The sequence below is a fragment of the Macaca nemestrina genome, chromosome 9 (genome assembly GCF_043159975.1).
Source record: "Macaca nemestrina isolate mMacNem1 chromosome 9, mMacNem.hap1, whole genome shotgun sequence".
NCBI classification, from domain to species: Eukaryota; Metazoa; Chordata; class Mammalia; order Primates; family Cercopithecidae; genus Macaca; species Macaca nemestrina.
The window spans coordinates 45,475,075-45,488,291 of NC_092133.1; the positions used below are offsets into that span (position 1 = coordinate 45,475,075).

Here is a 13,217-nt window from a genome sequence, read left to right on the forward strand (position 1 = left end):
TAGAAATGTGGGAGGGTAGGGGACATATTAGAAATCTCTATACCTTCCTCTCAGTTTTGCTATGAACCTAAAACTGTTCTGAAAAAAAAAACAAGTGAAGTCAATTTAAAAATAGAAAAAAATCAAATTAAAAATGTATCTAGTGGTAAAGATAAACCCTAAATAGATTATTTTAAATATATATTTTTTAAAAGCAGTCTTATGAGTTTGTTAGTTTTAGAAAAACTATAGTGATGAGCACATGAAGCCTCACAGAGATGAAATAACTTCCTTAAATCCCCACAGGTAATAATGATGAAACCAGTCTACCTGCCTCTCAAGTCCTTCCATCCTCTTCACCCACCTTATATTTCCTGTTGTTGTTGTAACAAATTCTCAAAAACTTGGTAGTGGGAAACAACACAAATTTATTATCTTACATTCCTGGAGGTAAGAGTCGAAAATGGGTCTCACTGGAATAAAATCCAGGTGTGGCCAGGGCTGCATTCCTTTCTAGAGGCCCTAGGAGAGAATCCATTTTCTTGCCTTTATCATCTTCTAGAAACTGCCCACATTCCTCAGCTTGAGGACCCTCCGATCTTCAAAGCCAGCAACAGCAGGTCAAATCCTTCTTCCACTCTGACCTTTTCTTCTACCTCACTCTTGTGATGACATTAGGCCCACCTGTGTGATCTAGAATACTTACGCCATCTCAGGTTCAGCTGACTCATACTTTTAATCCATCTGCAACCTGAAATCTTCCTTTCCATTGACATAACATATTTGTAGGTTCCAGGGATTAAGACATGGATGTTTGTGATAGGGGCATTACTTCTGCCTGCCACACCCTCCTTTCTCCCAAATCCCCTGATGGATCCCCTTAATGAGGCATTGTTTCCCTCTTCCTCATAAAACCTCTGGAGAGAGCATCAGCCCTGTAAGACTCAAGCCACCCTAAGGGAGCAGCTGCTATCTGCAAGAGAAAAGAGGAGTATTTTGTGTGGGGACAGTTTCTGATTTCCTTGGTGTTGCTCTCCCAAGCCTAGTGCTGTTCCTAATGTCGCATATCCATATCCACAATTGCAGCAGTGGGGTAAAAAATGGTTTCTCATGTATTCATTTGGTAACTCATTTATTCAATAAGCATTTAATGAATGCCTACAATATGCCTAGTACTCTGCTCAGGAAACCCTAGAGACTAATATTTGCTGACGGCCTTCTCCTAAGACTCTAAATTGAAGTTTGTCTTGGGTAAGATAATGGTGCATTCTTGTGGGTATTGCTCTTAGGAAAGAGGCAGGTGAAGAAAGAAGGCATTTTTTGAAAGACTTAGGAGCTGTTTCTGTGCATCCCATTTTTAATTTGAATAAAGCACTTGAGTAGGTGGTTCAAACAAACAGAAAAGCAATGGCAGATTTTTTGTGGTTCTCAGTTCCTCCCTTTTGCAGCTATTTGCCTTCCATAATTTAAATGTTTAGCCAGTTAATATGACTTGATGCTTAGTCGGTTATGCATTGAATTAAGGTTTCTGTAACAAGTATGATATATTAACTCTTTCACTAGAAGCAGAATTACTGAAAATGTCTTTCCATGTACCTTGACAGGGGACATTTAATCAGTTTGATAACCCTGATACTCTGACCATTATTTTATGCTGTGCTTTCCTTCGTTTCAGTGTCTAGCGTGATGTCCTTCTCAAACTATGGTAAATTTCTGCATTCAGGTTTAGCTCTAATTTTCCCCATCTTTCTTCAATTCCAGAAAATGTTAGTGGCCCTTTTCCTTACTTTATTTAGCACTGTCATGATTACTTTGTTTTTTAGTCTCCAAATGTACATTCAGATACCAAAGAAATCAGGAGAGGAACTTAGGGGGAGGAAATGAATGAATACATTGAAATTCAATATCTTTGGAAAAATAAATGGATGTGGATGTGGACTACCTTGTAAGCTTGTACAGTACAATTAGAAATCAGTTATCTTCTATAGTTATATATCTTCATTTAATACTTTGCCCTGAGCTTGTACCTTTTCTCTTTCTTTTCTTTTCTTTTGTTTTTTTGTTTTGTTTTGTTTTTTTCAGAGGGAGGATCTAACTCTGTCACTCAGGTTGGAGTGCAGTGCATGATCAGAGCTGACTACAGCAGCCTGCCTCAAACTTCTTAGCTCAAGTGATCCTCTCACCTCAGCCTCCTGAGTAACTGGGATTACAGGTGCACACTACTGTTCCTGGTTAATTTTTTAAAATGTTTGTAGTCACGGGGTCTTGCTATGTTGTCCAGGCTGGTCTCAAACTCCAGGACTCAAGTGATCTGCCTGCCTTGGTCTCCCAAAAGTGCTGGGATTATAAGCATGAGCCACCACACCTGGCCACAAACAGTATTTAAAATAACTCCAATCTTTACTGGTATCTCTTATAGAACTTTAAAGAATTTCCAAAATTTATCATTCACAACTCTTTTGGAAAGCTCTCCTCATTCCTTGTATGACCCTCTTATGAAAACTCCTTTGAATCCTCTCTTTGCTCCCTTGATAACCTACAGAAACTTTTGCTGACAATCAACCATGTAGGCTTATAATTTTTTCTTTCCTTTCTTCAACCTTCCATTCACATTCTTCACTTTTGACTCTATCCTTTTATTCCCCTCCCACCTCTTAAACAAGGAAGTCTTTGCCCTTTTCAGTAAAAGTTTCCATTTGGTTCCTTCGGGCCTTTTCCAGCTGATTACCTTAGTTACCCATAGTACTGCTAGGTGTTAAAAGGAGTAAGAGAGAAAAGGGGAAATGGGCAATGGCTGAAGGCCAGAATTTTTCTTACAGATTTTGTTTGGTGGAGGAAGTGGGTGTGCACACAGAAGAGCTTGAGACCACCCGTACGCTTACATTATTCCCTCATGAAATTAATTTCTGGTGAGTAATAGTGTCTAATTTCAGCATTGAAAGGTCAGGTGGTAATTGATATTTTAATTTTTTCTTGCTTTTCCAATGCATTTTCTTTTTCTTTTTCTTATTTTTTAACTTTTAAGCTCAGGGGTACACGTGCAGGTTCTTTGTATGGGTAAATTTGTATCATAGGGGTTTGTTGTACAGATTATTTTATCACCCAAGTATTAAGCCTAGTACCCATTATTTCTCCTAATCCTCTCCGTTCTCCCACCCTATACCCTCCACCCTCTGATAGGCCCTAGGGTGTGTTGCTCCTCTCTATGCGTCCATGTGTTCTCATCATTTAGCTCCCACTTATAAGTGAGAACATGCAGTATGTGGTTTTCTGTTCCCGCATTAGTTTGCTAAGGATAATGGCCCCCAGCTCCATCCATGTTTTCCTGCAAAGGACATGATCCCATTCTTTTTTATAGCTGCATAGTGTTCCATGATGTATATGTATCACCTTTTCTTTATCCAGTCTATTATTGATGGGAATTTAGGTTCATTCTATGTATTTGCTATTGTGAATAGCACTGCAATGAACATATGTGTACATGTATCCTTATAATAGAACAACTTATATTCCTTTGGGTATGCATCTAGTAACAGGATTACTGGGTTGAATGACATTTGTGATTTTAGGTCTTTAAGGAATCGCCACACTGTCTTCCACAGTGGTTGAACTGATTTACAATCCCACCAACAATGTGTAAGCACTCCTTTTTCTCCTCAACCTCACCAGCATCTGTTATTTTTTAATAACAGCCACTCTGACTGGTATGAGATTTCATTGTGGTTTTGACTTGCATTTCTCTAATGATCAGTGATGTTCAACTTTTTTCCATGTGAATCTTGGCCATGTGTATGTCTGCTTTTGAAGTGTCTGCACATGTCCTTTGCCCACTTGTTAATGCGGTTGCTTTTTTCATGTAAATTTGTTAAGTTCCTTATAGATGCTAGATATTAGACCTTTGTCGGATGCATAGTTTGCAAAAATTTTCTCTTATTCTATAGGCTGTCTGTTCACTCTGTTGATAGTTTCCTTTGCTACACAGAAGCTCTTTAAATAGATCTCATTTGTCAATTTTTGCTTTTGTTGCAATTGCTTTTAGCATCTTGGTCATGAAATCTTTGCCTCTTCCTGTGTCCAGAATGCTATTGCCTAGGTTGTCTTCCAGGATTTTTATAGTGTTGGATTTTTCACTTAAGTCTTTAATTCATCTTGAGTTAATTTTTGTGTATGGTATAACGAAGGGGTCCAGTTTCAGTCTTCTGCATATGGCTAGCCAGTTCTGCCAGCATCATTTATTGAATAGGGAATCCTTTCCCCATTACTTGTTTTTGTCAGGGCTGTCAAAGATCAGATAGTTGTAGGTGTGTGGCCTTATTTCTAAGTTCTCTATTCTGTTCCATTGGTCTATGTGTCTGTTTTTGTGCCAATATCATGCTGTTTTAGTGCCTCCAGCTTTGTTCTTTTTGCTTGGGATTGCCAGGCTATTCAGGCTCTTTTTTAGTTGTATATAAATTTTAAAATAGTTTTTTCTAGTTTTTTGAAGAATGTTGATGGTGGTTTAATAGCAATAGCATTGAATCTATAAATTGCTCTGGGTAGTATGGCCATTTTAACAATATTGATTCTTCTTATCCATGAGCATGAAATGCTTTTCCGTTTGTTTGCGTCATCTCTGTGTTCTTGGAGCAGTGTTTTGTAGTTCTCCTTGAAGAGATCTTCTACCTCCCTGGTTAGCTGTGTTCCTAGGTATTTCATTCTTTATTTTATTTTTTATTTTTTATTTTTTTGAGACGGAGTCTCGCTCTGTTGCCCAGGCTGGAGTGCAGTGGCGCGATCTTGGCTCACTGCAAGCTCCGCCCCCCGGGTTCACGCCATACTCCTGCCTCAGCCTCCCGAGTAGCTGGGACTACAGGCGCCCGCCACCGCACCCGGCTAATTTTTTTGTATCTTTAGTAGAGACGGGGTTTCATGGTGTTAGCCAGGATGGTCTCGATCTCCTGACCTCGTGATCTGCCCGTGTCGGCCTCCCAGAGTGCTGGGATTACAGGCGTGAGCCGGTATTTCATTCTTTTTATGGCACTTGTGAATGGGATTGATTTGGCCCTCGGCTTGACTATTGTTGGTGTATAGGAATGTTAGTGATTTAGTGATTTTCGCATGTTGATTTTGTATCCTGAGACTTTGCTGAAGTTGTTTATTAGCTTAAGAAGCATTTGGGCTGAGACTGTGAGGTTTTCTAGATATAGGATCATGCCATCTACAAACAGGGTAGTTCAACTTCCTCTTCCTATCTGGATGCCCCTTATTTCTTTCTCTTGCCTGATTGGCCGGGTGGGCCAGGATTTCCAAAATTATGTTGAATAGGAGTGGTGAGAGAGAGCATCCTTGTCTTTTGCTGATTTTCAAGGGGAATGCTCCTAGCTTTTGCTCATTCAGTATGATGTTGGCTGTGGATTTGTCGTAGATGGCTCTTATTATTTTGAGGTATGTTCCTTCAATACCTAGTTTATTGAGAGTTTTTCACATGAAGGGGCATTGAATTTTATCAAAAACCTTTTCTGTATCTATTGAGGTAATCATATAGTTTTTGTATTTAGTTCTGTTTACATGATGAATCATATCTATTGATTTGCATATGTTGAACTAACCTTGTATCCCAGGGATAAAGCCTACTTGATCATGGTGGATAAGATTTTGATGTGCTGCTGGATTTGTTTGCCAGTGTTTTTTTGAAGATTTTTGCCTCAATGTTCAAGGATATTGGCCTGAAGTTTTCTTTTTTTGTTGTATCTGTGCTAGGTTTTGGTATCAGGATGATGTTGACCTCATAGAATGAGTTACAGAGGGGTCCCTTCTCCTCAAATTTTTGGAATAGTTTCAGCAGGATTGGTACCGGTTCTTTGTACATCTGATAGAATTCAACAGTGAATCTGTCTGGTCCTGGGATTTTTTTGGTTGATAGGCTATTTATTACTGACTCAACTTCAGAGCTTATTATTGATCTGTTCAGGAAATCAGTTTCTTCATGGTTCAGTCTTGGGAGGGTGTATGTGTCCAGGAATATATTCATTTATTCTATATTTTCTAGTTTATGTTCACAGAGGTGTTCATAATATTCTCTGATGGTTGTTTGTATTTCTGTAGGGTCAGTGGTAATATCCTGCTTGTTTTTTCTTATTGTGTTTATTTGGATCTTCTCTCTTTTCTTCTTTATTAGTCTAGCTAGCAGTCTATGTATTTTATTAATTTTTTTCCAGAAAACAGCTCCTGGATTCATCAATCTTTTGAATGATTTTTTTGTATCTCAATCTCTTTCAGTTTAGCACTGATTTTGGTTATTTCTTGTCTCTGCCAGCTTTGGGATGTATTTGCTCTTGGTTCTGTAGTTATTTTAGTTGTGATGTTAATTGTTAGTTTGAGATCTTTCTAACTTTTTGATGTGGGCATTTGGTGCTATAAATTTCCCTCCTAACACTGCCTTAGCTATGTTTCAAAGATTTGGATATGTTGTATCTTTGTTCTCATTAATTTCAAATAACTTCTTGATTTCTGTCTTTATTTTCATTATTTACCCAAATGTTATTCAGGAGCAGATTATTCCATTTTCACATAACTATATAGTTTTGAGTGAATGTCTTAGTCTTGATTTCTAATTTGATTGTGCTGTGGTCTGAAAGATTGTTACGATTTCAGTTCTTTTGCATTTGCTGAGGAGTTTTTTACTTCCTATTATGTGATCAATTTTAGAATGTGTGCCATGTGACAATGAGAAGAATGTATGGTCTGTTGTTTTTAGGTGGACAGTTCTGTAGATATCTGTCAGCTCCATTTGATCCAGTGCTGAGTTTAAGTACTGAGTATCTTTGTTAATTTTCTGTCTCTATCATCTGCCTAATGTTGTCAGTGTAGTGTTAAAGTCCCCCACTATTATTGTGTCAGAGTCTAAGTCTATTTGAAAGTATCTAAGAACTTGCTTTATGCATCTGGGTGCCCTGTATTGGGTGCATATATATTTAGGATAGTTAGATCTTCTTGTGGAATTGAACCCTTTACCATTATGTAATACATTTCTTTTTTTATCTTTGTTGGTTTAAAGTCTGTTTTGTCTGAAACTAGGATTGCAATCCCTGCTTTCTTCTCTTTTCTGTTTCCTTGGTAGATCCCTTTATTTTGAGCCTATATGCATCATTGCATGTGAAATGGGTCTCTTGAAGACAGCATAATGGGTCTTGGTTTTTTATCCATCTTGCCACTCTTTGTCTTTCAGTTGGGACATTTAACCCATTTGTATTCAAGTTTTGTACTGATATGTGTATACTTGATCCTGTTATCATGATGTTAGCTTGTTGTTTTGCAGACTTGTTTATGTGGTTGCTTTATGGTGTCACTGGTCTATGTACTTCAGTGTGTTTTTGTAATGGCTGGTAACCATCCTTCTTTTCCATATTTAGTGCTTCCCACAGGAGCTCTTTTGTAAGACGGGTCTGGTGGTAACGAGTTCCCTCAGTATTTGCTTATCTGTAAAGATTCTTATTTCTTCTTCTTCTTCTTCTTCTTTAAGCTTATGAAGCTTAGTTTTGCCAGATATGAAATTCTGAGTTGGAATTTCTTTCCTTTAAGAATATTGAATACTGGCCACCAATCTTTTCTGGCTTGTAGAGTTTCTGCTGAGAGGTCCACTGTTAGTCTGATAGATTTCCCTTTGTAGATTACCTGACATTTCTCTCTTGCCACCTTTAACTTTTTTTTTTTTTTCATTTTGACCTTGGAGAATCTCACAATTATGTATCTTGGGGATAATCTTCTTGTGAAGTATCTTACTAGGGTTCTCTGAATTTCCTGAATTTGAATGTTGGTTTCTCTAGCTAGGATGGAGAGACTGTCATGGACAATGTCCTGAAGTACGGTTTCCAAGTTGGTTCTATTCTTTTCATCTCTTTCAGGGACACCAGTGATTCATAGATATGGTCTCTTTACATATTCCCATATTTCTTGGAGGTTTAGTTCACTCTTTTTCATTCTTTTTTCTCTATTCTTGTCTGACCATCTTATTTCAGAAAGCCAGTCTTCAAGCTCTGAGATTCTTTCCTCCGTTTGGTCTATTCTGCTGCTAATACTAGTGATTGCATTATGAAATTCTTGTAATGTGTTTTTCAGCTCTTTCAGGTCAGTTACATTCTTTTCTATACCGGTTATTTTGTCTGTCAGATCTTGCCTTGTTTTATCATTATTTTTAGCTTCCTTGGATTGGGTTTCAATATACTCCTGTAGCTCAGTGTTCTTCATTCCTATCCATATTCTGAATTCTATTTCTGTCATTTTGGCCACCTCAGCCCAGTTCAGAACTCTTGCTAGAGAGGTAATGTGGTCATTTAGAGGAAAGAAGGCACTCTGGCTTTTTGAGTTTTCAGAGTTCTTGCATTGATTCCTTCTCATCTTTGTGAGCTTATGTACCTTAAATCTTTGAGGTTGCTGACCTTTGGATTTTTTGCCTCTTTTATCCTATTTGATGACCTTGAGAGTTTGATTGTGGCATAAGGTCGATTCAACCAACTGGCTTCATTTCTGAAAGACTGTAGGGGGCCAACACTTAGCTCCCAACTCCTGGACTGCATGCTGTAACTCTGCAGGACTCGTAGTGGGCCCCAACTTTGTTCTCTGGCTTCTCAAGGTTAGCAGCCCACTGTGATGGTGGGACCAAGATATGGCTGCTGCAGCAGAGTATTAGCAGATGCAAGGGTACATGCCTCCCTGTGGGTGTTCACCACATTGGTGGAGGCAATGCGGTTGGTGACTGTGTGCAGTCACACTGGAGATGGTGTTGGCTCAGGGGCAGGGTGCTGACTGGCACAGGTCTGGGTGCCTTCTCTTTGCACTGGAAGTGGAAGTGATCACTCAGGGAAGAGAAGGATCTGCTGTTCTCTGTGCAGTGTTAATACAAGGGTGGGGCACTAATGGAGGTGAGGCTGGCTGGTTTTGTGCCTACCAAGGCTGTCTGCAATGGTGGTTGGTCGGGGGAGGGTGGGCGGAGTGCACTCTCGCAGAAGAAAACCAAAACCCACCCCATGCAGACATGCACCAGCAAAGCAATGTGGACAGTTGCCATGGGCCTTGGGGAAGCTGTAGTATGGGGAAGGAGTAGGCAGGCTGGTGCATGATTGTAGAGGCTGCCCTACTGGAGCTCTGCGCTCATCAGGCACAGTCCACCAGTACAGAAGCTATGGTGTAGGGCCCCAGGATACCTGGGACTGCCCTGCAAGCAGGCATGGCCTGAGCTGGTTCTCAGGTCAACCTAGCCCCATCTAATGGGCAAGATAGTCTTTCAGAGATCAGGTCCAACAGTTCGTCTAGGGCTAAAGTCTCCTAGGAGCAAGTCAAGCCTAGGGGCATGGCCATCCCTGGCTGTACTTCACTACTGATCCTCCCGCACCAAACCATCTGGGCTCCACATCAACTGGCTTGCTGCCCCTACCTCTTCTCTAAGCAGTTCTCCCTGCCAACTTGATTTCCATGGTGATTGAGGAGTCTTCTCCTGCCAGAGTTCCACAGGCCTATGGTGAGAGCAGGTTGCTCCTCGCCTGTTCAACTCACCCACTCCCCTGGAGCCATTGTGGGCCAGTAATGAGTCTGGGTGTGCAGTAGCCCCATGCAGTGTTCCCAGCTTTCTCCTTCTTTAGTCCAGCTTCTGTGTCTTCCCTCAGTCCACTTTGGGTGCTTTCCTTCTGAAGATCTATTAGGAGCATGCCAGTTGTCTTGGTCCCCTGGTGGCAGCCATTCCACCTGGCTGCATCTAGTCAACCATCTTGCTTTCCCCCTGTATTTTCTGTTACCCTCATTTTCTCCCTTTAGGTGAGTTGGAACTGGAAGGTAGTGGCTGATATCATAAATATAACAAACTTACAAATCCAAAAGATTGTTGTCCTCTTCAAAGTAGTCAGCCACCTCGACAAACTGCACGCTTATTTCAATAAAACTGGGCATCTCTTTCATAGTCTGACACATATTCTTCAATATATCATCAGTTGCATCAGGTCTTTGAAACTTGAGGTTCAATTTATTGTTTTAAAAACCACAATCATTTGTACTTAACTCATTTAAATACAGTCTTAACAATTAAAAAAATTTAGAGGTAACTAAAAAACATACAGCTGGCTTATATTTATCTGTTTTAATGTATAACCAGTAAGCTGATTTTAAAAGTAATTTTAAATCTGACAACCTTCAAAGACATTGGCCAGTTCATCATCATGGATATAAATACATCACCTTCTAAGATAAGTACTTTGAAAGACAACAATCAATTGTGTTTATCAGTTAAAGTACATTAGGTGTTTTGTTTCATAGTTCTTTTCTATAATAAAATCAAGCTCTTTTCATTATTCTGCCACAATTCCTATGATTTTTCTCCCATATTTGTGCTTTATAATTCCTGGATTTTTAATAATGTGAGGTAATTATGATCTTGGACTTTGGCATAACACAGACTCATTTCAAACCTTTGGGCAGGCTGGACTGTAACTCTATGTCTCAAGGTTCTCATCTGTAAATGGTAACAACTGAACAGACCCCTTAGACTTGTGGTTAAGGTGAAATGAGAGAACACAGTAGAAAACATTTACTACAGACATTAGTACAAAGCAAGTTATCAATTAATATTACCAGTAGTAGCAGTAAGAGGAGGAGGAGATGGGGTGACAGTGCTTCGATGGTCATTTTTTTGTTGGTAGCTTAGCTCTGTGTTCGTTGCTCTCTTTTCTTGATTACCTCTATTCATGCCCACATGTCCCACTTTTTCTCTTTTCTTTCTCACTTTTTTATCTTTTCAAAGTTTATCTCTTTTCTCTCTGTTTTATATAAGTAAATAGTCTAGATAGGAATTTTTCACTAGGTCCAATTCAATGCCAGGGACTATGACACTTAGTCATTACCATAAGGGACTGTTGAATAACATCAGAACAAGGTGTGATGGAAGTGGCAGATCCCTGTGGACACAAGGAACGCTTTCCAGTGGTTTGTTGTTGTTGCTATTTTTTAAGCTTAAAGATTTTCCAGCTTCCTGCCAATCATTCCTAAACTAAAACTTGCACATTTTCCAGTGTTTGATAATTTAACACAGTTGGGCCATGAGTCAACATTTCCCAACAAGAAATTATGGTCACAAGAGTATCTTGCTTATGTATCATAAGTTGTAGTGACCTTTGCATAACCAAAATGGGCCTTTTGGGATAGGTGGACTGTAGTATGACCCAGTTTATCAACATCAGGAAACCTAACAGGTGTCAGTCATAAGCATTGCATTGAGTAATTGCCCACCTCCTTGTCATCAGCACATAACTAACCACTTGTTTCAGTGGTTTATTATGAGGTAGTACATATGTGTGAGATCATTAGCTGAGAAATTCTGATCATTGAATTAGATGTACAGTCACAGTTTAATTGAAGTTTATATAGGCAGATATTTCCCCTTTTCACAAAATTCCATATTACATAAACTATTAAGTGTTTTAACGTGTAAGAATTTAACGAAGTCATTTTTTTCTCATATACTCTTGGGACTTACTCTCCCATGTAGTCAGTATCACACTTATTCAGAATAACTAATTATTTTGACCAGCAAATACTTTATTAAAAACTTTAAAAAGGAGTCTGTGTCATTGGTACTGAGCAAATACTAAATATATTCACTTGCACCCAGCATTAATGCTTAACATTGGATGGTGGATGTTATTACAGAGGCATAGATGCTCTACAAGGAATAGGCCCTATTTCAACACTTTCTCATAAAGAGTAAATCTACTTGGTCTATTTAAGTAAACATCAGTATTATGCTATAAAACTAACAAACAAAAAAAGTTTAGTAGTCATATCCACATTATAAATTAATACCATATACTCATCTGTTCATTAAACACACATTTGTTGAGCTTCTACTATGTGTCAAACATTGAACTGGGTTCTAAAGACTCAAAGACACCTCCCTTCCTGTAAAGAGTTTCCCATATAATCAATCAGCAAGGGTAACCAATAAGCACATAATCCTGATATAGTACAGTTTGCTATACAAAAACTATGTACAACATACTATGTGAGCACAGAGCAGACTTGGGGAGGAAGTGGTAAGAGGTAGCTTCCTAAAAGAAGATGTCACTTGAGCTAATTCCTTCAAGATGAGGGAAGACAGGTAAAGTCAGTGATGCTGGAGCAATGTTCCAAGAACACATGCACTTTTTCAGAAGCAAAAGAGGCAAAGAACACTTGAGGAATGACCAGTAGCTCAGTTAGGTGGAAATTGAACTTGATCTTTGCCATCGTGTGTTGTAGCATTAATGTATACCATGATAATTCACATCAGCATTTTATTAGACAGTCGCTCTTTCTCTCTCTTTCTCTCTTTTTCAAGAATGCAACTTATTAATTCCTTACTCACTGTAGCTCAATGGGCTCTGTATGTAACTCACTTTATACTCCAACCGCCTTGTGGAGTTTGTATCCCTTCCCCATCACATAGGTGAGAAAACTGAGGATTAGAGGGCTCAGGTATCTTATGTATGTTTCAGCTGCTAGGAAGTGGCAAAGCTGGCATTCAAATGCAGGCCTATTTAAAAGCTAGTGCTTTTAAACACCTCACTTAACTGCAGTAATTTTTTAAGCTCTGGCTTTCTCCCAATTATGATACCTTCTTATACCATTCTTTTTTGCTGCTGTCAGCTAGAGATAATCATAGTTAACATTTATACTCTGATTTTAGAAAACACTTGTATACTTGTTTTCATTTGATCCTCACAACTGTTCTGACAGATCAGGAAGTAAATATTATCTTTGCTTTAAATGAGGAAATCAATGGTCCTATTGAACATTTTTCTTAAAGAACTAGTGAACAACAAAATAGAATTTGGAAAACACAACTTTATATTCAAAAGTTGATGTTTCACAGCATATACAAAAATTAACTAAAAATGGATCATAAACCTAAACATAACACCTTAAATTCTGAAACTGCTAGATGAAAACATAGGAGAAAATCTTTATGACCTTGGATTTAGTAAACTTTTTTTTTTTTTTTTTTTTTTTGCGATGGAGTCTTGCTCTATTGCCCAGGCTGGAGTGCAGTGGTGCAATCTTGGCTCACTGCAACCTCCCCTTCACAGGGTCAAGCAATTCTCCTGCCTCAGCCTCCTGAGTAGCTGGGATTACAGGCACACACCACAGTGCCCAGCTAATTCTTTTGTATTTTTAGTAGAGACGGGTTTGGCCAGGCTGGTCTTGAACTCCTGACCTCAAATGATCCACTCATCTCG

General features: G+C 39.0%; 1 protein-coding gene across 6 annotated transcripts in view; it reads left to right on the forward strand.

The window, feature by feature from the left end:
* The window catches only part of LOC105480820 (renalase, FAD dependent amine oxidase), a 402,948-nt gene that overhangs the window by 274,562 nt on the left and 115,169 nt on the right, over window positions 1-13,217 (forward strand). The window contains exon 7 of one of the 6 annotated variants that reach the window (XM_011740003.3): window positions 2,799-2,888. The exons of 4 other annotated variants lie outside the window; for them this stretch is intronic. In XM_011740003.3, the coding sequence (XP_011738305.2) occupies window positions 2,799-2,843 (45 nt within the window). In that variant the 3' untranslated portion in view covers window positions 2,844-2,888. Of the gene's footprint in view, window positions 1-2,061; window positions 2,192-2,798; window positions 2,889-13,217 lie in introns of those variants that run through there. One more of the 6 variants, XM_011740012.3, reaches the window with a different exon arrangement.